The 27196-nt window shown below is 40.1% G+C and overlaps 1 protein-coding gene across 2 annotated transcripts in view; it reads right to left on the bottom strand.

Moving 5' to 3' along the window:
• Positions 1 to 25983, bottom strand: part of LOC131684037 (synaptotagmin-4) — a 76025-nt gene extending 50042 nt beyond the window's left edge. For both annotated transcript variants that reach the window (XM_058966548.1, XM_058966547.1), the window contains exon 1: positions 25497 to 25983. In XM_058966548.1, the coding sequence (XP_058822531.1) occupies positions 25497 to 25536 (40 nt within the window). In that variant the 5' untranslated portion in view covers positions 25537 to 25983. The remainder of the gene's footprint in view (positions 1 to 25496) is intronic.
• Positions 25984 to 27196: the final 1213 nt, after the last annotated feature.

Here is a 27196-nt window from a genome sequence, read left to right on the forward strand (position 1 = left end):
CCTTAGCTCAGACAAATCCCGATCCAAGCTAGTGATCGCGAACCCAAATCGAAGAACTAAGCATTGTCAACACTATCTACCTTGTCTGGGTGCCCGGACATTGCGGTATTACTGGAAATGAATGGGCTGATGAATTGGCCAGGGCAGGTTCAGCGATTGACTTCGTTGGTCCTGAGACCGCGCTGCCAATTTCGACAAGTTGGATAAGGGAAAAATACGGTCCTGGGCTTTGTCCGAGCACCGCAATTATTGGAGAAATCTACAAACGTGCCGCCAAACAAAGGCGTTTCTAGAACAACCGTGCCCAGTGATTTCGAAAAATCTCCTACATTTTTCGAAGCTCCACTGCGGCATGCTGACCAGGGCTTTAACCGGCCACTGCAAACTCAACTATCACATGGCAACTATTCAGCGCGCTGAGTCTTTCTGAACATCATATCATCTGATATGCAACTGTCCAGCGGTAGCGCAATTGCGATTTCGAGTCTTCGGCCGTCCTTATATAAACGAAACCATGTTTGGACGACTGAAACTCAGAGACATACTAAAGTTTCTTATCCAATGTGGTAAAGAGCTTTAGGCTTATTCGTAGGCAAATTGAACTACTTGTGAGTTTAACTTCCCTGTTGTTTATTATTGTTTTTGTGATGTTATTTTTCGCACCCTTCCAATTCTAGTTCCCCACACCTCCTTGTCCTTTCCTTCCGCTCAGGAAATGATATGAAAACACACGGCAAGGCACAAATCCCCGACTACGTACGGGAAACGTGCCATTTAAGGCAATATATTCTAATTCCTGAATCCTAACAATAATTTTTTTTATTTTTTATTTACGGTGAAAACACGTAACATCGTCTCTGGCTTACTCCTCTCTCCCATGTTTCAAAATATCACTCTGACTTCCCATGTAAAATCATACTCATTGAACTCGATCGGCCCATATCAGATTTTCCGTACCGAAGAAAATGCGCTAAATATTACGATAGAAATGACAAACAATTGGGCCGCTCATCCACCCAATGTAGCAGTAAGGCCCGGTGTGACAAGTGCTTAGAGAATAATAGGGATGATCGTTGCAGTGAAAACGCTGGAAAGTGTCCTTTCTGTCTACATGATCTAGCAACTTACCCCGCGTAAAACAGCACCAGGATACGCTGAACCACTATCTTATGGCACGTTCTGAGCTTTCTTTTGCAGAAAAGCAAAAAAGATCTTCGCCACCCAACACGACAAAGTATTACGCTATTGTGGTTAAGGGCGATTGCGACTCTGTAGATCTTCACAAGGGGACATCTTTTTCTGTGTTTATAAACTGTAGGAAGTTGCGACATATTTCCATATCTAAGATTCATTGTATTTAAAGGCCTAAAGGTTGATTGCAGGGATGTATTGTTTCTGTGACCACTGCCAATTTAGCACCAAAACCAACAATTCATTCCAGAGTCTACCTTCTACTTCTGACCGAGTCAGACCTACAATCGAGTCCAGTGAACGACTGCTAGTAACCTCTCGTATGCATTGTCTCGAGAGCAAAGGAAACACTGTATTTATTCTTGCCATCATAAGTAAAATTGACGAAATAGCTCTGCTCTGACCTACTCTGCCCTTGTCATAGACTTTCAATTTTGTTCTGAAGGTGAAAATAGAACTCAGGCTTAAGCACGTCGCCTATCTTCAGTATAATCATCTTCGCAATGCAGTATTGATATCAATCAACACATTAGCCCAAAACGCACATTTCGTTTTGCAGAACAACTTAAAGCACATGGTTGAAAGTGACAACGTTGGAGTTGAGATTCCCATGTATATTGAACATGTCTACATAGAGGTAAGGCCACATGATCTATCGCCGCGTACCCCTCCTGAGCTAACTACACTGAAGTTTTTTTTTATGCGGGGGATACGTACCGCATAAAAAAAATCCGCATAAAAAAAAACCGCATAACTTTGAAAATCCGCATAAAAAAAACCGCATAACTTTGAAGATCCGCATAAAAAAAACCGCATAACTTTGAAAATCCGCATAAAATAAAACCGCATAACTTTGAAAATCCGCATAAAACACTGCATGATTTTGAAAATCCGCATAAAAAACACATAAGGCGTGAAATATTTTTCATTATTAAGAGCCATAGTACTCAAGGAAGAGCAAGGATTTGAAGTAAGAAAGTTTAGAGAAAAGCGTGGAGTAGGGTATCATGAGCAAGCTTAGAGTTTCATGGCTACTTAACTCTTTTTCTTCTGCAACGTAGGAGTCAGGATCTTTTGGCATTACATGCGAATCACCTGAGTCTGCGACAAAGTCACTTAATGACTTATGCTATCGGAACCGTGACTCCCTGGAATCGCAAGACTGACCTCGGCACCTAACCGACCAGCATCGAGATAACGATTTCGAGAGAAATTTCAACGTCGGGAAATTTCACCGTCGGAGTAGACTAGGCCCACCGCCGGGGACTAGTTCGAATAGATCGAGAAGTAGCTCCGGCAGATGCTCATCGGGACGCCTGTCACCTGGAAGTCACCTTCCACCCAGAATCGTAGGACCGACCTCGGCATCTGCCCGGGTAGTATCGTTTTCGGAAGATCTTCCACTGCCGGGGAACTCTTCGTCGGAGTAGGAAAGATCCACCGTCGGGGACTATTCCGAGTAGTCCGTAGTGAATCGCCGGCTTGAATCATCGGGGCACCAGTGAACCGGACGCAATCCTCCACCGGGAATCGCTGGACTGACCTCGGACTGCCGGACTGCATCTAAGGAAGAATAACGCGTCCGTCAACGGTAGCGTGAGACATTCTTTCGTCGGGGAACTCTCCACCGAGGTAGGCAAGCTCCACCGTCAGGGACTACGTCGAGTAGCACCGAACACGACAAACCACCAGGTTCGTCGGGGCACCAGTGAACCGGAAGCCAACCCCAACCGGAATCACCGGATCGGCCACGGCATCCAACTGGTCAACGTAGAGAGGAGGGCATGTAGGATATAATGCCGTGCAGGACTGATATGGCGGTTATTAGACAAGCGAAATCTAGCACGACCAGCTAGACCTGGAATCAAGTGAAGTGCATTAGCACGCCTCCCCCCGAAGTAGTCATGTTAAATGGAATTCGGGGGATCAGGCAAATGTCGGACTTTTTGGTGGAGTTTAGAGGAATAGGGTTCAGAGTTATCTTCTCTGTTCAGAGTCCCTGACTCTGGCACACGATGGACGAAATCGGTAGTATGGTCTAACTACTGAACGTGTGCCGGGTCGGCGTAAAAGTTTTATCACCAAGTAAAAAAATACACGCTCAGAGACTTTTTTCCGATCTCGCCGAACTGAGTCGAATGATATAAGAGATTCGGCTCAGCGGGCCTCCGACCGATTGCATAAGTTTTATTATGAGAAAGGTAAAAAGGTATTCAGTCATTTTCTGTTTTTATTTTCACTGCATCAAGAATGCTTCTCATATCCTTAACCCAAAGACTAGTAATTTATAATCTAAAATAAAAATATGAACATTTTATGTCTTTTGTTTAAGCATGTGCATTCACGAGGATCTATCTTTCGATAAAAGTCGCTTCAGGTGATGCCCTAGAAATTAAAAGGAAGCTGCATAAAAAGAATCGCATAACTTTGAAAATTCGCATAAAAAACTGCATAATTTTGAAAATCCGCATAAAAAAACCGCATAACTTTGAAAATCCGCATAAAAAAACCGCATAACTTTGAAAATCCGCATAAAAAAAACCGCATAACTTTGAAAATCCGCATAAAAAAAGTCGCATAAAAAAAATCCGCATAAAAAAAACCGCATAAAAAGACTTCAGTGTACTAATGCATGTTACAAAACGGAGAAGTAGAATCCGTTACACCTGATACTTGGAGAAACTTCTTTCCGGCTATTCCTAACGGCGTTTTTGTGGAAAGGATTCGGGTCGAAAGACCTATTTCCTCATACCCACCCACGAATGGCAAACCCGGCTTGGTGTCTTCAGTAAAGTTGTTGTGAATCATATTAGAACAATTTTGACAAAAACATGAATGCTGCATGTATTCAGAGTTTCGAGATATAGTGGGTTATTAGCGAAACACCCTTTAAAGAAATTGTTTTAATATTCATGTTTATGATAACTTTTACCTTCTGCAAAGTTGTTTAATACAAATAAATACACGTTTGGACTTTCCCATATGAAGAAAGTTTATGCAATCACCCTGAAAAACCACTCCCCCAACCCAGGCCCGCAGGACCAATTCTCATATACCATTCGACTCAATTCGTCGAGATCGGAAATGGCTGAGTGTCCGTATGTGTGTTTATGTGTACGTGTCAAAAAATGTCACTTACGTTTCTCATAGCTCAAATGAAAGGTGTATCAACGCCATAGGTCGCTATTGAATTTTCTTTGGATCGGAGTTCTGGTACCGAAGTTTCGGTTGAAAAATACGGCCAAGCATGAAAATTCCCATATAAACCAAAATTATTTTGCTATACAAATGACGCAAAAAATTTTGAAATATTTTCTAGATGATTGGGATTAGTGATTCTGGTTCACTGATGCTTAATTAACCCTTCTTCGACCAGTCTGGCCACCTACGATGGAACTGCTTCGAGGAAGTGAGAAAGTTCCTGTCTCAAATAAAAGGTATAGTATCCCTTCAAACTATTATTGAATTTCATTTGAATCGAAGTGATGGTTCCAGAGTTACGAGCTGAAAAGTGCGATCACACATTAAATTCCCTGAACCTTTTGCCTTGCTTATATAGACAGGATATGTAATCACTCTGAAAAAAACCTTTTAACCGAGGCCGTTCGACTCAGTTCGTCGAAATCGGAAAATGTTTGTATGTGTGTACGCAAATGTATATTCTAACGTCACTCATTTTCTCAGAGATGAACGATATAGTGCTCCCATAAGCTGCTACTTAGCACAGTGGCACGACGAGTGACAAAACCCCAAAAATCATTGTCTCGTAATTCGCTTGTAAATATTTATTCTAGTGTTCTCTTAGTTTGAATAAAATTATCTCAATATAGATTTTCGTATGAAAAACGATTTTTTAACAAATGGTTGGAGCAAGTGCTGTCGATGATTTCTGTTCAATTTAATTCACGAGAATTGTTCGTACTGTCGAATTTCAAATTGCGATATCTCAAGAACTTCATGGCTGATTGGAGTAGTTTTGAGTTCTTTAGAAAGAAAAATTAATATGCTAAACTTTAGATGTGAGGTTTTCGCGCAGATATCATTTACGTTTGTTCTGCATCAAAAAGCAATTGAGAAATGAATGTCATATCAGTAATTTATCTTTATACGTCCTCCCATATTGAGACGTCATGTAGCTCATAAATCTTCTTTCAAATTGGTTGCATAAACAACATCATATTACTGAAAATTAGTGATTTTTACTTGGTTTGTCAATGTGGTCCGGTGTGATTGGCTACTACTATTAACGTGTATATTAACCCTTTAACGATCAACGCCTTCAAATGGGTTTACATGAAAGTAGTCGAAATAAATAATTATGGAATTTAAAAACTGATAGTAGAAAAGGATTCAGCGACCAAAAATTAGTTAAAAACTCAGTTTTTAGCCACAGTTTTTATAATTTTGTCACAACTTTGTATGGAGAGGTGTTTAATACATATTAAAACGGCTGCTACATTACTTGGGTTTGCGGCTCTAGATCACTAATAATTACTCAAATTAACTTTGACCACGTTGGCCACCCATGACAATTTTTGATGTCCCCGAAAAACTTGCAAGTTCCTAATGCAATATCACACCTATTTCTCACCGAATTTTTGATCGATTTAAAAAAACTTGAATTCAAATGAAAGACACAATACTTCCATTGATTGCTATTAAACCTCATTCGTAGCTGATTTTTGGTTCCGGAATTACAGGTAGGTTACTGCAGTCACATAGGAATTTCCTATATACGCGAATGATATATAAGAACACGCACAATGAAATACAAACGCTCGAGCCCATCGCGATAGTACAATCCCGATCGCAAACACTATCATTTATGCACATTTACACCCACAATCCCGCAATCATATGAACTGCCTGGCGATGAAGTCAACGGGTAGCGCTTACAAATTTATATACGCGGTCTCATGTGCCAACATACAAATTCTCGCTCTCGCGCGATCATGAAATATACTCGAGCGGGAGCTCCCACCGTAAAATACGCAACTCATACACGCTATACCACAAATCCTAAGGCGCCATTGTTGTAATCCTCAGTGAGATGGAGGAGCTGACTTTTTTCTTCCATTTGAACCATAAACCCAAATTGAAAATGCAGAATGACGCCTCGCATAATAATTTAAAAATCCACGAGAATATGTAAACGACTACACGGTTATATAAACAAATTCAAATCGAGTGAAATTATAAACACCCTAGCCTACGCAACATAAAAATGCCCACGTGATCAAGTACGTTAATATAGAAACGCTCGTATCCTTTGCGGTAATATAAATCTGGCCACGAATGCGATCATTTAATCATAATCATGCAATCAAGATTACAAACTCGAACATCCACGTAAAACTACACCGGTAAACATAAAAACGCTCTTGTGATTACGCAAACGTTTGAACACCAGCAATTTATAAACGCAATCTCAAGCGCGATTATACAAAGGAGCGTTCACACGCTATCATGAATCGGTCACTTCCGGTAGCCCCTACCCTTGATTCCAACACTCTAGGTCCTAACAAATTCTAACATCAAACTAGCGGTGCGAGGAAATATTCAAGAATCCACGCGAATATGTAAATGACAACACAGTTATACAGTCGAATTTATGCACGCGATAGTCCCTACCTTGTAACCACTAAGCTAAACAAATTGTTTATCTTTGCATAAATTTATTCAGTTAATTTGAATAATTTATACTGGTGAATATGGAAGTAATATCACGGTATCTCTTTTCGACAACTTCTTGCAAAAAACAGCATATCTCAAACATCGGGATATTAAAAATGGACTTGCCTCCTTCAGTTGCAACCAACATGAAAATAATCTGTAAATATTTTTTTTGAAGATTTTTATGAAAACGTTGGTTTTATAATGGAAATAGTTCACATTCCTGACCTTAGATGGTGCTTTAGACATTCGAACAACATTAAAAGTGCGACTGTGATAGGCGAAGAAATGAAAAGGAAGACAAAGATATGTTATTGGGGAAGCTATTTATGCATGAAAAATCACCCAGCATCTTGGAAAAGAGCATGCATATCGAACAAGTTTGGCCAACACTTGTCTGTATCGTTATTTCAAAGACATCAATGGTGCCTTATACCAGGTGGAATCTGGAATTATAATTTTCAGCTAAAAGATGAGACTTTGCAAGCCCCTTAAATTCCCCTGAAAACAAAGTTCAACTAAACCTTACTATGTATTTGCAAATAAAATCAGTGCCTGGACATAGTACTATCTTAGATCGCCGGCTAAACGTTAAGGACCAGCCAAACCACACACGCGATCGAGCACGTTAACATACAAACGTTCCAGCCATTCGCGATGATACACAAAGGCGAATAATCAATCGCGATCATCCGCGAATGCTACGCCTAGGATTTCGAAAACACAAATACGCCATCTACTTTCCGAAAAACAATATATGTTCGGGTACCTCCATAGTTGCCTCGGAAAATATTCCTTTTGTGATGTAGGGGCCCCTGAACAAACAACAATAAAAACACCTGAAACTACGCCGGTACACATGCGACCTAATACCCCACCAAAATCACTATAGATGTCGCTACTGAGTATAATAGTCATTTCATATAAGTCACTCGGCCAACCAGTTCCGGTCTCCCCTACATGATAACATAAAATCTACTGATCCAATGGTGAAATTTTACACAGCACATCTACACAGAATTTGCCAGGTAACTAATCGATTTTTTTCATTTTTACTTAAACTCTCTGAATTGTCAAAATAATATCAAAAGCGGGTTTTTTTCATCGAAAGTACCATACAAGACGAGCCCCATTTCTTACCGTTTTGTTGGTGGGGACAAATACCTAAGCTTCTGAAAAAGTCTTTTAGCCCTAGAACGTTGCACTGGGGTAAAAATGTACCCCACGGCTTCTTTGGAATCGTGTAAAGACGAGAATTGGGCATTTACCGACCTGGAACCCTAACCATAATTCTATTTAGAGTTCCTAGTAAGAGTAGGAAAAGATGGTATAGCCAGTTTGCTTATAACCTTTGTGGAAGCAGGTGTCAAAGTTAGCGTGGGGTACATTTGTACCCCAGTGTACGGTTGCCGTTAGTGTTTTGTCAGGTTTCGTGCTGTCAGAGCATCGCAAAATTTTTTTTTTTGTTCTCAAAGGCCCCCCTCTCATATTGTGACAAATGTCAAAGTTAGCTCAGATGCCAAATTTCACATCATTTGGACAATTTGGACATTGGTGTCAACCATCTAAGTGGGTAGGTTTTTGTGGCTCCTGCTGGTTTTTTCCTACTTTTTATTCTTTTAATATTATTTAGCCTATTCTAATTTTCGTATTTGTTCGTAACCACAAACGTTATCAGTTATAAATTTAGTATTTAGAATTCAAATAAGCTTTGTGAATCCCTTCAAAGGAACTTGATTCCACTGGGATTTCACTTTGTTCATTTTTTTGCTGTAGTTTATATCTCCGCGTTTTTCTGTTTTGTTTTTATTATTGTTGTTGCTATTACCAGGGGACTCTCTGTGCGAGTTTCTTGGTATGGGGGATAGTGGAGGGTATAAAAAAATTCTAGACTCCCGCCAACCTCGCTTGAAATTTTTGAAATTGGTGCTAAGGGGAAATATGGAGGAAAAATATATTAAATGCCATAACTTTTGAAGTAGCAATCAGAAAATTACAATTTATACCTCTTTTTTAAAGGAAATAATGTTGGTATTTGAATAGAGATATTTTTGTCTCTAGAAAAATACGGGAGAGTGGGGTATTGGGTCATTCTGGCCCCAAATTCCCCTATTTTTAATAATTATTCTGCTCCGTGATGCAAATAATACATATTTTGCAATTTTTCTAATGTGAAAAAATCTCAGCAATCGAACGGACGGACCTTTTCGACCTTTGTCGGAATACGAGAAGTTGGGGTTATATGGTTATTTGTCATTCATATTACATTTTATCAATCTCTCGTGCATATATTTCTATAATTTTTCATTCAATTTTAATAAATTATACCTTGTTGAATGTGTAAAACCCTTATAAACTAATTAAAAATAGGTTCGTTACCGGTAAAACTTAGAAACATCAAATTATCTGACATATAGTCTCCATTTCACATTTTTATCATAAAATCGCACATATTAACTCCATTTAACAACAAAATTATTCTTTAATTTACTACTTGTAAAATACGCTTAGGAATCACATGAGAAAAGATTCATTCCTGGAAAAAGGTAGTTGAGTTGAGATATTAGGACATTTAATGAAAAAATGTGATTTGTAGAGTGAATGTCAAAATTTTGTATGTTTCTGAATTTTGCCGCCAACGAATCTATTTTTGTTGTATTTCTAATAATTTTCCACGTTCAACAAATTACATTCTATGAAAATTTATTGAAGAATAATTGAGATACATGCACGAGAAAATGATAAAATCTAATATTAATGACCAAAGGCCATATAACCCCAACTTCTCGTATTCGGACAAAGGTCACAAAGGTACCGTGCGATTGCTGAGATTTTTTCACATTAAAAAAAATTGCTAAATGTGTATGATTTGCATCACGGAGCAGAAAAATTATTAAAAATAGGGGATTTAGGGGCCGAAATGACGCAGTACCCATCTTTTCCATATTTTTCTAGAAACAAAAATATCTCCATTCAAATATGTACTAAGGTTATTTCCTTTAAAAAAGAGGTATAAATTGTAATTTTCTGATTGCTACTTCAAAAGTTATGGCATTTAATATATTTTTTCTCCATATTTTCCCATAGTACCAATTTCAAAAATTTCAAGCGAAGTGGGCGGGAGTCTAGAATTGTCCAAATGATGTGAAATTTGGCACCTGAGCTTACTTTGACATTTGTCACAATATGAGAGGGGGCGAGGGCGTTTGAGAATTCAAAAAAAAATTGCGATGCCCTACTGTCAGTGGATATGTGATTCGTGATAATACCGGTTTAAATACCAGTTGTTTTACTACGTAAGTAACACGTAGTATTATATAATCGTTTTGAATCATTTATTTAATTAATTTAATTTAATTTTGAAGCGAAAGAAAAAATCGTTCTCATTTTTGCTGATTCTTATTGTTTTATTGTTAATTTTTTATAGTTTTTCAAAGCAATGGCTCGTAAATATAATTTGCGCACAATAACTGCTGTAACAGTAATGTTGCGTGTTACCAATGTATTACTGGTCAGAAATATTTTTTCATTTAAATTTCCACCCCATTTTGTGGAATTTTCCAAAACACGATTTTTAAACTTTCACTCTACAAAATATTTTCACTTTTTCAAAAATATCTAAATGCCATTTCATACCGTTTCAAGACTATTCTTTCAGCTTTAAGAATCATTTGATTTTTTTCAAATCGGTTGAAAATTCGCAAAGTTATAGTAATTTTTGTGAAAAATGACAAAACCGCAATTTTTTGACTTTTTATTTTGTTCAAACCAATTTATGTATCATTGATTCCATAAATTCCTTACTTTCACTTACACAGCTGTTTTCGTAATTAAAAAACGAAGAAAATGATTTATTATGCATTTCTTTTGTTAGCATTTTTACCTGCGAAAATTGCGATCAAACGCATGGGGTACATTTATACCCCAGTGCAACGTTCTAGGGTGGAAAACGCAAGTGCAACGTTCTAGGGTTAAGAAGTCTATACATCTGCACTCATTAAAGGGGAGCGTCTGTTGTAAAGTGCTCAAAACGAAGGTTATTTTGATTTACGATTTTGAAGGCAAGCGCAAGGCAACAATGGATCTTTTGTGTAATGTAAGGATCGTTTTTTACATTCATTGTGCACGATAAAAAATATTTTCAGTCACACAGAGCCACACATACGAGTGTTCCAAGAATAGACGACCAACCATATCCACGCCGAGGAGCGCCGCGGCGAACACGATAGCACTCGATAAAATTGTCCGATACGGGAAATTCAAAAAGTTTTGTAAAGCTTAGACTAGTAGTTAGTCGATGAACCACAAAAAAAGAAAAAGTTCGAGTTTCGGAAAATGGCTTCATGAAAACCGAAAAATCTTATACTTTACTGTAAAATTCGCTCATTTTTCTTCAAGATAATAGAGAGAAAAAAAATTTATTCAGTTTTCTGCGGTTCATCGACAGGCTACATATATTGGGCATCCTTATAAAAAAATCAAGTCAATTCGTTGATTAGTTTTTGAGTTCTCGTGTTCGTCAATTTAAAAAACCTATTTTAATCCACCTAGCGGTGCAATTGTGCCTTTCTCAATCATGAATCACGAGAATGTGTGCGTTGTTTATATTCATTAAAAGCTTTTAAATGCATATATTACATTTTATTATTGTACATCACATGACAACTATATACAGGAAAATAAATCATTATTCGAGTTCTAAAATTTCGAAGAAGAAAAAACAGCCACGGTAATATTGAACTGAAAAACCTGTTTTAATCCACCTAGAGGTGCAATTGTGCCTTTCTCATTTCTCCAAACTATGATTTAATAGCTGGTTCGTACAATATAACTTTATGGAAATGTCTTTCATTCTTATTACACTTGTTAAGTATATATAAGAGCACCTTTTTGCATTCATCGCGGTATCGGTTTGAATCGGAGTTTTCTATGTGATCGACCTCCACAACCCGTAACTCCGGTGCTGGAAGTCGGATGGAGATGGAATTTAATATCAGTTTCTGGGGACGCAACACCTTTCATTTGAGACTAAGTTGAGCAAATCTAGCCATTTTCGAGAAACCAATATAACCGTTATTCTGACTTTGGATGCTTCCGGATCCGTCGATGGTGGCCAGTGTGGCCAAAGAGACTTTGAATGACTGTTGGGGACCTAGATCTACAAATTCAACAGTTGTGTTTACATTTTGGAAAAAAAATCACCTTTTTACATTCATCGCAGAATTCGTTAGAATCGGGATTTGCTGCGTGATCGTACGTATCACCCTGTAATTCAGGAACCAGAACTCGGATCCACACAAAATTCAACAGCAGCTGATGGACCTTTCATTTAAAATTAAGTTTGTCAAAATCGGTTCAGAAAATTCCGAGAAACCGATTTGGAAAAATCAACAAATTTTGTTTTGTAACCATACTCTTCAACTCGAAATTCGGAACAAGATGTCGGTTGAAAATGAAATTCAATAGCAACCTATGGGAATATTATACCTTTCATTTGAATCTTAGTTTGTAAAAATCGGTTCAGCCATCTCCGAGTAACCGTTGTGGACATTTTGTTAACAAATCCGCACATACACACACATACATACACACATACACATACACACATACATACATACACACATACATGCACACAGATATTTTGCGATCTCGGCGAACTGAGTCGAATGTTATATGAAATTCGGCCCTCCGGGCCTCGGTTAGAAAGTCGGTTTTTGGAGCAATTGCATAACCTTTCTATATAAGAAAGGCAAAAGAATAATATTTAATTAGCTTAATAAGAATGAGTTTCAATGTTATCTTCATGTGATTATAATTTGCAAAGGTTGGTGGAATGCGTTTGAACGTGTAGGGAATGGGGGTTTAGTAGAGTGGGTGTGGAGGATGCGTCAGAAATCCTTCATCTTATTTCGGTATACGGGGTGGATGAAGGAAATCTGGGCGTGAGGGTGATCCAAGAAGAGGGGAGTGATGAAGGAGGGAGGTGTAAGGGCAAGGTGGGAAGGGGGGGGGGGGGGAAGGGGCGGCTACGCCATACTCAACTGCATATTTTGCCTTCCATTTGAGACTTGGTTTGAGAAAATCGGTTCAGTCATCACCGATGAACCGATGTGACTTTAATTGTGGAATATGCCCGGAATTCCGGACTTCCGGAATCGTCGATAGTGGACAATATATTCAAAGAATGTTTGATTGGCAATCAGTGATCTAGATCTACGATTAGAAGTAATTTGGTGACCATTTCAATAGTTTTTAGCCTCTGAGGTATTACGATTGTACCGATTTATATGGGAAATTCCAGTGTATCCTTACTAACACCCCTGTAACTCCGGAAGCAAGAGTCAGAACCGAATGAAATTCAGCAGCAGTCAATGGCATTACTGTATCTTTCATTTGAAATTAAGTTTGTAAAAATCGGTAGAGAATTCGTTGTGGAATGGGTGTGATATTAGCTTAGGAACTTGGCGGGTTCCCCGAAGGCGTCATGAACCGTCATAGGCGGCCAATGTGGTCAAAGCTGCTTTGATTGATCATTAGTGATCCAGACCCGCAAACTAGAGTAATGTTACATCAATTTTAATATGTTTTACATCATTTTAACATTATGGTGGTACCACTTTATATGGGAATTTGCTGTGTGACCGCACTCTTCAACCCGTAACTCCGGAACCGGAAGTCGGATCAACTAAAAATTCAATAGCAGCTTATGGGAGCGTTATACCTTTCAGATGAAACTAAGTTTGCGAAAATCGGTTCAGCCATCTCTGAGAAAATTGTGTGAGTTTAAATGACACACACACACATACACACACACACACACACACATACATACACACACACAGACATTTGCCGATCTCGACGAACTGAATCGAATGGTGTATGATATTCGGCCCTCCGGGCCTCGGTTAAAAAGTCGATTTTTACAGTGATTGCATAGCCTTTCTTTATATGAGAAAGGCAAAACCTGTTTTAATCCACCTAGAGGTGCAATTGTGCCTTTCTCATTTCTCCAAACTATAATTAATAGCTGGTTCGTACAATATCACATTATGGAAATGTCTTTCATTCTTATTACACTTGGTAAGTATATATAAGAGCACCTTTTTGCATTCATCGCGGTATCGGTTTGAATCGGAATTTTCTATGTGATCGCACTCCACAACCCGTAACTCCGGAGCCGGAAGTCGGATGGAGATGGAATTTAATATCAGTTTCCGGGGACGCAACACCTTTCATTTGAGACTAAGTTGATCAAATCGGTCTAACCATTTTCGAGAAACCAATATAACCGTTATTCTGAATTTGGATGCTTCCGGATCCGTCGATGGTGGCCAGTGTGGCCAAAGAGACTTTGAATGACTGTTGGGGACCTAGATCTACAAATTCAACAGTTGTGTTTACATTTTGGAAAAAAAATTCACCTTTTTACATTCATCGCAGAATTCGTTAGAATCGGGATTTGCTGCGTGATCGTACGTATCACCCTGTAATTCAGAAACCAGAACTCGGATCCACACAAAATTCAAATGCAGCTGATGGACCTTTCATTTAAAATCAAGTTTGCCAAATCGGTTCAGAAAATTCCGAGAAACCGATGTGGACAAATCAACAAATTTTGTTTTGTAACCATACTCTTCAACTCGTAATCCGGAACAAGAAATCGGTTGAAAATGAAATTCAATAGCAACCTATGGGAATATTATACCTTTCATCTGAATCTTAGTTTGTAAAAATCCGTTCAGCCATTTCCGAGAAACCGATGTGGACATTTTGTTAACAAATCTGCACATACACACATACATACATACATGCATACATACACACATACATACACACAAATATTTTGCGATCTCGGCGAACTGTGTCGAATGTTATATGAGACTCGGCCCTCCGGGCCTCGGTTAGAAAGTCGGTTTTTAGAGCAATTGCATAAACTTTCTATATGAGAAAGGCAAAAGAATAATATTTAATTAGCTTAATCAGCATGAGGTCAATGTTATCTTCATGTGATTATGTTTTGAAATGTTGGTGGAATGGGTTTGAAAGTGAAGGGAATGGAGGGTTACTAGAGTGGGAGTGGAGGATGCGTCAGAAATCCTTCATCTTATTTCGGTATACGGGGCGGATGAAGGAAATGCGGGCGTGAGGGTGGTCCAAGGGGACGGTAGTGATGAAGGAGGGAGATGTAAGGGCAAGGCGGGGGGGGGGGGGGAGCGGAGGGGCTCTGATGCAATACTCAGCTGCATATTTTGCCTTCCATTTGAGACTTGGTTTGAGAAAATCGGTTCAGTCATCACCGAAGAACCGATGTGACTTTATTTGTGGAATATGCCCGGAATACCGGACTTCCGGAATCGTCGATAGTGGACAATATATTCAAAGAATGTTTGATTGGCAATCAGTGATCTAGATCTGCGATTAGAAGTAATTTGGTGACCATTTCAATAGTTTTTAGCCTCTGAGGTATTACGATTGTACCGATTTATATGGGAAATTCCAGTGTATCCTTACTAACACCCCTGTAACTTCGGAAGCAAAAGTCAGAACCGAATGAAATTCAGCAGCAGTCAATGGTATAACTGTATCTTTCGTTTGAAATCAAGTTTGTAAAAATCGGTAGAGAATTCGTTGGGGAATGGGTGTGATATTAGCTTAGGCACTTAGCGGGTTCCCCGGGGGCGTCATGAACCGTCATAGGAGGCCAATGTGGTCAAAGCTGCTTTGATTGATCATTAGTGATCCAGACCCGCAAACTAGAGTAATGTTACATCAATTTTAATATGTTTTACATCATTTGAACATCATGGTGGTACCAGTTTATATGGAAATTTGCTGTGTGACCGCACTCTTCAACCCGTAACTCCGGAACCGGAAGTCGGATCAACTAAAAATTCAATAGCAGCTTATGGGAGCGTTATACCTTTCAGATGAAACTAAGTTTGCGAAAATCGTTTCAGTCATCTCTGAGAAAATTGTGTGAGTTTAAATGACACACACACATACACACACATGCACACACACATACATACACACACACATACATTTGCCGATCTCGACGAACTGAATCGAATGGTGTATGACACTCGGCCCTCCGGGCCTCGGTTAAAAAGTCGATTTTTACAGTGATTGCATAGCCTTTCTTTATATGAGAGAGGCAAAAAAGTGCAAAATCGGCAAAGTCCCAAAAAGTCGATTTTCGCAAAAAAATTTCGAGATAACATAAAATCGCGACGTTTCATGCATTTTAAAGATGTTTGGCATCAAAAATACGAATTCGATTTCTGAAATTTCATGGGGTCCCCCCGTTGAAAAAAAAAATTTGAGTTCCGGCTTATATGGAAATTTCATATGTGACCGGACGATTTAGTCTATATTTCCGGCCCCATATAAGCGATCCGTACGAAATTTTATAAACATCTGTGGGGATATTATAGCTATCATTTGGGACTAAGTTTGTGAAAATCGGCCCAACCATTTCCGGGAAACTGATGTGAGTTCGTAAATTTTGAAAGATGGCCGCTTTTCCCGGGCACTTCCGGAACCGTCTATGGTGGTCAATGTAGTGAACGAAAGTTTGGTTGGCCGTCGGTGACCTAGAACAGCAAATTTAAGTTGTTTAAGAGACATTTTAGCGAAATTTTTAGCTTTTTTGCTTTCATCGGAGTATCGGTTTGAATCTCAATTTGCTATGTGATCGCACGCCACAACCTATAACTGCCGGAACCGGAAGTCGGATCGGGATGAAATTAAATAGCCATTTACGGGGACGCAATACTTTTCATTTGAGGCTAAGTTTAGTCGAATCGGTCTAGCCATCTCCGAGAAACCGATGTGACTGTTATTCTGAACTTAGATACTTCCGCCGAGGCTTCCTGAACCGATGATGGTGGTCAATGTGGCCAAATAGACTTTGAATGGATGTTAGTGACCTAATACTACAAATCGAAGCAGTTGTGGTCATATTTTCGAAAAAAATTCACCTTTATGCATTCATTGCAGAATTTATTAAAATCGTCATTTTCTGCGTGTTCGTACTCATCACCCTGTAATTCCGGAACCGGAAGTCGGATCCATTAGAAATTCAATAGCAGCCTATGGGAACGTTGCACCTTTCATTTGAGGCTAAGTTTGTCAAAATCGGTTCAGCCATCTTTGAGAAAAATGAGTGACATTTTTGGTAACATACACACACATACGCACATACACACACATACATACATACACACATACATACACACACAGACATTTGCCGAACTCGACGAACTGAATCGAATGGTATATGTCACTCGGCCCTCCGGGCCTCGGTTAAAAGGTCGGTTTTTAGAGCAATTGCAATACCTTTCTATTGAGAAAGGCAAAAATTTCACCTTTTTACATTCATCGCAGAATTCGTTAGAATCGAGATTTGCTGCGTGATCGTACGTATCACCCTGTAATTCAGGAACCAGAACTCGGATCCACACAAAATTCAACAGCAGCTGATGGACCTTTCATTTAAAATCAAGTTTGTCAAAATCGGTTCAGAAAATTCCGAGAAACCGATGTGGACAAATCAACAAATTTTGTTTTGTAACCATACTCTTCAACTCGTAATCCGGGACAAGATGTCGGTTGAAAATGAAATTCAATAGCAACCTATGGGAATAGTATACCTTTCATTTGAATTTTAGTTTGTAAAAATCGGTTCAGCCATCTCCAAAAAACCGATGTGGACATTTTGTTAACAATTCCGCACATACACACATACATACATACATACATACATACATACATACATACATACATACATACATACATACATACATACATACATACATACATACATACATACATACATACATACATACATACATACATACATACATACATACATACATACATACATACATACATACATACATACATACATACATACATACATACATACATACATACATACATACATACATACATACATACATACATACATACATACATACATACATACATACATACATACATACATACATACATACATACATACATACATACATACATACATACATACATACATACATACATACATACATACATACATACATACATACATACATACATACATACATACATACATACATACATACATACATACATACATACAAACATACATACATACATACATACATACATACATACATACATACATACATACATACATACATACATACATACATACATACATACATACATACATACATACATACATACATACATACACACATACACAGGGAAGCCACCTGGCGACCCGACCTCGTACAGACCCATATGCCTGCTGGATACACTCGGAAAACTCCTGGAAAGGATCATTCTTAACAGGTTGACGAAATTCACGGAAGGTGAGCGCGGACTGTCCAAGATGCAGTTTGGTTTCCGCAAAGGAGCATCGACAGTGGATGCAATTCGGATAGTGCTCGAGAGTGCCGAGAAGTCATCTAAACAGAAGCGAAGAGGAGATCGATACTGCGCTGTGGTCACGATAGATGTGAAGAACGCGTTCAACAGTGCCAGCTGGGAAGCCATCGCTACAGCGCTGCATAGAATGAGGGTTCCCGACTATCTGTGCCAGATCCTGAAGAGCTACTTTCAGAGCAGAGTGCTACTGTACGAGACGAGCGAAGGACAGAAGTCATTGCGTGTCACAGCGGGCGTTCCTCAGGGATCCATTCTCGGTCCAACCCTTTGGAACGGGATGTACGATGGGGTGTTAACGCTGCAGCTGCCTAGGAAAGTGAAAATCGTAGGCTTCGCGGACGACGTGTCACTAACGGTGATGGGTGAGACACTTGAAGAAGTGGAGGTGTCGGTGACGGAGACAATAGACGCGATCGAGAGCTGGATGAACGGGGTTAAGCTGCAAATAGCTCACCACAAGACGGAGGTGTTGTTGGTCAGTAACTGCAGATCGGTCCAACGGATGCAGATCGACGTCGGAGGGCACGTGATTGCATCGAAACGTGCATTGAAGCAATTGGGAGTTATAATCGACGACCGGTTGAGCTTCAACAACCACGTTGATTACGCCTGGGAAAAGTCGGCGAAGGCAACGAACGCAATAGCGAGAATCATGCCAAACGTCGGCGGTCCGAGAAGCAGCACGAGACGTCTGCTATCTACTGTTTCGTCATCGATACTCCGATATGGGGTTCCTGCCTGGAGTGCTGCGCTGAAAACCAAGCGGAACCGTGAAAAGCTAAACAGGACATTCCGACTGATGGCCGTACGAGTCGCGAGTGCCTACAGAACAATATCGTCGGAGGCAGTATGCGTTATCGCCGGGATGATCCCCATCTGCATTACCCTGGCGGAGGACGTGGAATGCTATCAGCGGAGAAATGCACGTAACGCTAGGAGACAGGTTCGAGCGGACTCGTTGGCTAAATGGCAACAGGAGTGGGACAACGCGGAGAAAGGAAGGTGGACCCACCGACTCATCCCAAATGTATCGGCCTGGGTACATAGGAAGCATGGAGAGGTGAACTTCCATTTGACGCAGTTTTTGTCCGGGCACGGATGCTTCCGGAAGTACTTGCATCGGTTTGGACATGCTTCGTCACCCCTTTGCCCGGGTTGTGCGACCGTGCAGGAGACACCGGAACACGTGGTCTTCGAATGCCCTAGATTCGAAGAAGTTCGTAGGGGTATACCTGGTATGACAGCGGACAATATCGTCGAAGAGATGTGCCGTGACGAACATACCTGGGACGCTGTCAACAGAGTGGTCTCGAGCATACTCTCCGAGTTGCAGAGGAAGTGGCGTAGAGACCAACAAGAAACCGCAAATCGGGTTTCGAGAGAAATTCCGCCGCCGGGGAACTCTCCAACTGTGTAGACTAGGTCCACCGCCGGGGACCAGTTGAGTAGTGCGTGATGTAGCACCGAGTTGGGTCGTCGGGGCGCCTGAGAACCGGACGTCAAGCTTCACCGGAATCGCTGAACCGACCTCGACATCCTTCCGGGTAGCTCGTGAGTAGGCTATATCCACCGCCGGGGATTGGACCGAGTAGACCGCGTCGCAGAGCTAGCAGTGAGTCGTTGGGGCGCCGGTGAACCGGAAGTTACGCTCCAACCGGAATCGCCGGATAGACCTCAGCACCTACTGTATGGCCCGTTGAGTAGGCTAGATCCACCGCCGGGGACTAGATCGAGTAGATCGGACGAAACGGAACGAGAGGAAGCCAAAGAGCTCATGAAATTTGTGGTGCTAAAACAAAAGAAGAATCGGTACCGGAGCCTCCTTCGCCGGGGAACTCTCCGTCGGCGTAAGCTAGATCCACCGCCGGGGACTAGACTGAGTAGACCGCGACGAAATACCACCAGTCGCAGGTCGTCGGGGCATCAGCGAACCGGACGCTCTGCTCCACCGGAATCGCCGAACTGACCTCGACATCTGGTTGGTTGGCTCGGTTTCGGGAGAACTTCTCTCGCCGGGGAATTCTCCGTCGGAGTAGGCTAGGTCCATCGTCGGGGACTAGACCGAGTAGTTCGCGAACAAGTCTGGTGCTCAAAGAGTAAACGGCGTTGAATGGTGCGAGAAGGGAGTTGCGGTGCTAACCGGCACAAGCGAGCCGCAGGGCTCGGTGAAATAGACAGTCAGAAGTTTGCCGCTCAGACTGTACTCGTAGGGGAGGAGTACTAAGCCTCGACTCACAGCCAGCTTTCCGACTGCCATGCAGAGCTTGCCAGTCTGTGTGGATAGTAGAGAATTGGTGGTGTGTAGAGGAGTGGGGCTGTCACCCTACGGAAGAAACGAACTAGTAAGTAGTTGAATTAGAGTGCGTGCTATGCACATAAAAACCCCTCCCCGAAGTAATGCCGTAAGGTAGTGCCGGGGAGGAATCAGGTTCTGGGCAAGAGCAGTGGTTTTTAGCGGGTCGGGTGATGGCAGCCCAAACCCGTTCCCTGACAATGGGGTTTTTGTACATTTTTCCTCACTCAGGGTTTTTCTGAAAATTTTTTTACTGCTCTCAAAAAAAAAAAAAAAAAAAAAAAAAAAAAAAAACACATACACACATACATACACACAGATATTTTGCGATCTCGGCGAACTGAGTCGAATGTTATATGAGAATCGGCCCTCCGGGCAATTGCGTAACCTTTCTATATGAGAAAGGCAAAAGAATAGTATTTAATTAGCTTAATCGGCATGAGTTCAATGTTATCTTCATGTGATTATATTTTGAAATGTTGGTGGAATGGGTTTGAAAGTGGAGGGAATGGGGGGTTAGTAGAGTGGGAGTGGAGGATGCGTCAGAAATCTTTCATCTTATTTTGGTATACGGGGTGGATGAAGGAAATGCGGGCGTGAGGGTGGTCCAAGGGGACGGTAGTGATGAAGGAGGGAGATGTAATGGCAAGGCGGGGGGGGGGGGGGGGGAGCGGAGGGGCTCTGATGCAATACTCAGCTGCATATTTTGCCTTCCATTTGAGACTTGGTTTGAGAAAATCGGTTCAGTCATCACCGAAGAACCGATGTGACTTTATTTGTGGAATATGCCCGGAATACCGGACTTCCGGAATCGTCGATAGTGGACAATATATTCAAAGCATGTTTGATTGGCAATCAGTGATCTAGATCTGCGATTAGAAGTAATTTGGTGACCATTTCAATAGTTTTTAGCCTCTGAGGTATTACGATTGTACCGATTTATATGGGAAATTCCAGTGTATCCTTACTAACAACCCTGTAACTCCGGAAGCAAGAGTCAGAACAGAATGAAATTCAGCAGCAGTCAATGGTATTACTGTATCTTTCATTTGAAATCAAGTTTGTAAAAATCGGTAGAGAATTCGTTGGGGAATGGGTGTGATATTAGCTTAGGAACTTGGCGGGTTCCCCGGGGGCGTCATGAACTGTCATAGATGGCTAATGTGGTCAAAGCTGCTTTGATTGATCATTAGTGATCCAGACCCGCAAACTAGAGAAATGTTACATCAATTTTAATATGTTTTACATCATTTGAACATCATGGTGGTACCAGTTTATATGGGAATTTGCTGTGTGACCGCACTCTTCAACCCGTAACTCCGGAACCGGAAGTCGGATCAACTAAAAATTCAATAGCAGCTTATGGGAGCGTTATACCTTTCAGATGAAACTAAGTTTGCGAAAATCGTTTCAGCCATCTCTGAGAAAATTGTGTGAGTTTAAATGACACACACACATACACACACATACATACATACACACAGACATTTGCCGATCTCGACGCACTGAATCGAATGGTGTATGACACTCGGTCCTCCGGGCCTCCGTTAAAAAGTCGATTTTTACAGTGATTGCATAGCCTTTCTTTATATGAGAAAGGCAAAACGTGGTTTCGAGAAAAACGCTATCAAAGGGTGTCACACATCAAATTGCATCACAGAAAAATCGCTGTAGAGAATGACCCATTGGGTATTTTCTCTTGAAAATTTGGGTGGAAGTTGTTTAGAGTGTATTGTTTACACTGTATTTTTATCGCTGTCAGTTTTTCGAAAATAGTTGACGACAGATTGAAATCTGCGTGTGTTATAGCAAATACGCGCGTGCTAGCCAAAAAAATGGTAAATGAAAAACAAAATAATGTTCAATATGTCGTGCACAGATGTGCGACAATCTATAACTTATTGGAATGACGTTGTTCTAAGTTTTCCAATGATGTGAAAATAACATGACTTTCTGCACTATTGAATATTATGTGTCCAAAACACGTTTGCTAATATTGAGTATTAGTGTATTTTATAGCTCAGATAAGTTTTGAATATGTTATTAAAATATATTCACTTTAGGTATTGTGAAATTTTAAAGTTTATTGGAATAGTTTACTGTTCAATTCATATACCAGTTTCAATGAATCATCGGAAATTGTTTACCACAAATTCCAATTAACGGCGGACTGACGCCATAAAGCGGAAGCAAATCGCGTGTACCAACAATTGCACCCGGATGGAATCACATTCATTATAGACTATGCACTAACATGCCGCCAGCCACCGTGTAGCTCTAAGCTCCGACTGTACGTAGAAAGACTCGGGCGCCATATTGGGAAAGTGTTTGGCCACGGGCTGGGCGCCTACATACATTACCTTTAGAGTGTGTCTGTGGGCGAACGTGTTGCGTGAGTTGAGGTGCTCCGGGAAAAATTATCACGGATATACCTACCATCTAGCTACCTACTATTTTAAAGAATGGAAAAAGACGACAATCTAACTAGCGGGACCCGACTGGAGCCAACTAAAGGTGCATATTTAGGATTGTCAAATAGGGGTATGAATCACTTCCCCTACAAGTAGGGAACCATTCATAGATTACGTGACGCTTTTTCTGAAGTGGGAGGGGGTATGACAAGATGTGATACGCTGTGTCTTATGCCGCAAGGGGGAGTAAGCTAGAACGTTACGTAACATGTTTTTACTGAATTTTTTTTTTAACGAATTGGCTACGTAATAGAGAGGGAAATATAAACAAATTTGAAGCAATTTGTTACAAAGGGAAGTAAATTTTGGGCAATATTTGCGTTACGTTATTTATGAACGATCCCTAGAAGCACTGAAGTAGAAGAAAAAAGAGTGATTGCTAACTTTGTTATTAGATTCAAGTAGTAGTTCCGGTAGAAGATAATCAAAATAATTTGCTTACATGCTTACAATATTAAGAGAATTCCGCATTATGGTGCATTTCTTCCTACGGAGAAAATTGGGTAAACAAACTATGACTCTTTGAGAAGAAAACTGGGACACAAACATCAGATTGATGCTAAAACCAAAACGAGAATATGATTTATATTACACAGCAACCAAATCTTCGACAGTGCGCTATTTGTAAAATTAAAAATGTAAATGTGAATTGATTCAATCAAAAATTATATAACCCAACTCCTGCTTTAAAAAGAACAAAACCACCTTTGAATCTCCCAATTTTTCCAAATGAAAGAAACATACCGAAAACACCAGGTAGCTTTCTAGTCTAGTCTAGTCTAGTCTACACATGCACAGCCATTACATGTAGGGATCCTGGAAAATGGCAGACGTTCGCTTACAACTATACTTGTCAATATTAATGTTTGTTGCACATATGGTATGCGATGCAATCATTAAAGCGGCCAGGCCAACTCTGCAGCGCACAAATTAAAATGATGCACAATTATACGGTAATAAAATTATTCATTTATTGAAGAATTTAATCAACGAATCATTTTGAATCTTGACTAAGGAAGAAACGTGGACAACCGTACCGAACGTTTCGATTTGATGGGGATACGATAAATCGTTGGGAGAGACTTGGCTAAGAGGGTTAATGTTACTGCTTTGGTCCTAAGCTCCTGGGATCGGATAGATGGATTTATATCGAATACACTAGGTAGTTTCTTACTAAATCACCGAACTTTTTTATTACTTTCTAATTACCGCAAAGTGCTACATTATCGATTTTGTTAGTCATCGTCGGCAAATTGATTACTAAAGCGTCAAACGGTTACTGATGAAGCCTTAGGTCATATTTGAAAAGTTTGAAAGTTGTTGTGACTATATATCCTCGCAGATAGAAATCTACGCGTTGGTAGATTTTTCAAATCGAGCTTTGACGTTCCGTCAGTGACGGCATTCTTTTTGATCGCTAAGAGAAACGTGATTTATTTTTAATTTCCACCATATCAAATCTGTTGGCCATTTTCGGAAAATTGATGGCTATGAGAAACTAAAGGTATAACAACTGAATGAGGAATAGATATTCTAGAGCGAAACGGTTATAAATTTGGTACCAACCTAGGCAGGCTCATGTGAAGGTTACCGGCGCTGGTGGCAAAGAGTAATTATGAATTATGGCAGCCTACCGACCATGCTGTTAGACTCGAGTGCAATGTCTGACTTCAAGCAAGCCTATGGCAAAGAATTATTTTTATTTCATTTGGATCATGCTCATATTAACCTGCTTAGTCTAGTTTTCCATTTAAAATTTATTACTTATTCGCTCTAGAATATCTAATCGTATTTCACTTTTCATATCTTTTGTTCTTCTTAGTCATAAATTTTCCGAAAATAACCAACGCATTCCATAAAGTAGAAAATAATGAACTTAACGATAAATTTTGACAAATCATTGAAAAGTTCTATTATCGAACTTTCAGTTGATAAAAGTTAGGTATGAAGTAACCGAGCGCTGCTATTTTTGGCCCATTTTGCGCTGTAGAGTCGTATGAAAATTAACTGCACATTGTACAAAAGATAAGAGCAGTGCACAGCCCTATCTTCAAATATAAAAATGTCCAACCAAAACCAAACAATTTTCAGCAAACCATGCATAGGGTATCGGAAATGTCCAATTTGTTACGCAAAAACATCCTAACACGAGAAATCAAAATATGCGCATAACAAAACCGCGGTCTTCCCCCAGTGTGGAAGGCTCTTACACGCGTACCCAATTTTATGTAACCAACCAAACAATCTAGCCGCCTATACTCGATTGGTTATTCCCTGTTGTCATCCGGAACCGAACCGACAGCGCTTATCTCGTCGCCAGATTTTTTCTCTCGCTGGATGTTCCATATTTTGTAACGCCTTAATGCATGCAAAGATAAGATGGTACACAAGTTCAGCATAAATTAGCCTTATTTTACCAGTTTCCAGTATGTTCATATCCGGGCCGTGGTCGCCCATCTTGCAAACCTTTGCCCCGCAAACTCTTCTTCAAGCGACACACTTATTTCTTCACTCGACCACGATAGGATATTCCAGCTGGTTTGAAACGGTCCAAATCACAAATTGAACACTCGGAGTTTTCTTCCCTTCTACAACAGTACACTGATTCAACAAATCGATCGATAACTTTCTTCCTGCTGTGTGGTAAAGCTGTAATGAAGAAAACTACTTTTCTTCTCTCACTGATGGGATTTTCCACTGATTTTCATCCCGGTTGAATCCTTTATCACTGCATTTTATCCTAATGTCACTGACTGGCACAGTTTGAATCGAATGAATCAATTTTTCATCCCAACACCCGTCTTTACGGGGGTGTAGAATTTTTCTTGCACAAAAACAAGAAAAACAGCTCCGTCCCGTTACAGCAAACTGGTCATTGATACCGTTCGACACAGAGTGAGTGGTTGGTTCTGTTCGTACTATTCAGTGCTTTCACCACGCACCGTTGGAAAGCTCGTCCTGATGAGCAAGCGGGGGAGAAGTACGATCGATAATAATGGAACGGCTGAGAGCGCAGGCGTCTCCATTGACATTTGGTGCTGGCTACCGTCACCGTCACCGAAGCAGAACGAAAGCTTTCGCTGAAATGTCACACGGAATGAAATCTACTGATGCGTCGATTGTTCTCAACCCCGATCTGTGGTTTGGTAGTGGTTTCGAACATCTCGAATAATTTCGAATAATTGGAGATCCATCGGAAGCGTTCCCGTAAAGTAAAAATTAACAGTCTATTCAAATGCCATTTTTTTGCTTGCCTCAAGATCCGCTACTGAATTTGATTGCTGTTCAAATGGGAAATTCGTAAAGAACGATACACTTATACCACAGCGAATAGCTCATTTAGAAAAACCTGTGTTATTATTCAAAAATTTAATTGAAAATCAGTTATCAGCAGTGGCGTAGCCAGAAATTTGGTTTGGAGGGGGTTTTGATGAAAATCGCAAATTTTTTGAAAAAATGCTAAAATTTAATATGAGTTTGATAAATTATTGAAAACTCAAAAACATAAGTAGTCTAACAGATGTCATTCTAGTCTACAAACAAGATGGATCAACATGGAACAGTTTTCAAACCTCTATAGATTATTTTCTTGTATAATATGTCAATGAAGTCAAAAATTTCGATCTTTTAAAGTGGGATAAATGATCTAAAAAATTTTCAACGTTCAAGATCACATAATATAATAATCCTTGACTTTGAAGGTTTAACAACTTCGGGAAGTTATCAACATAAAACAGCGCCTGCTTTGATATAGAAATTTTAGTGATTAATTCTCATAGAGGTAATTATGGTAAATTAATTTTTCAAACATATTAAGAAACATGGTGCCTTCAGCAAAGTTTTTGATAATGTCATTTCAAACAATTTTGTTGAAAATATGAAGGCTACATGATAATATGAAGGCTACAACATATAGGGATTTAAATGGACTGGGCCTGCTATATTTCTCCTTAGTGAAGAAAAATTTAGGTGAAAACTATTTTTTTCTGCGCTACGGATAAAATTGTTTGAAACAATCATTGCGAGTTGAGAACACAAAACCTATAACTAAATTATGGATGGATGGAACTGAAACTTGCGTTTCGATTTCATCTCATCAGAATCCGACACTAACTTG

The sequence above is a fragment of the Topomyia yanbarensis genome, chromosome 2, assembly GCF_030247195.1.
Source record: "Topomyia yanbarensis strain Yona2022 chromosome 2, ASM3024719v1, whole genome shotgun sequence".
In the NCBI taxonomy this organism is placed as follows: Eukaryota; Metazoa; Arthropoda; class Insecta; order Diptera; family Culicidae; genus Topomyia; species Topomyia yanbarensis.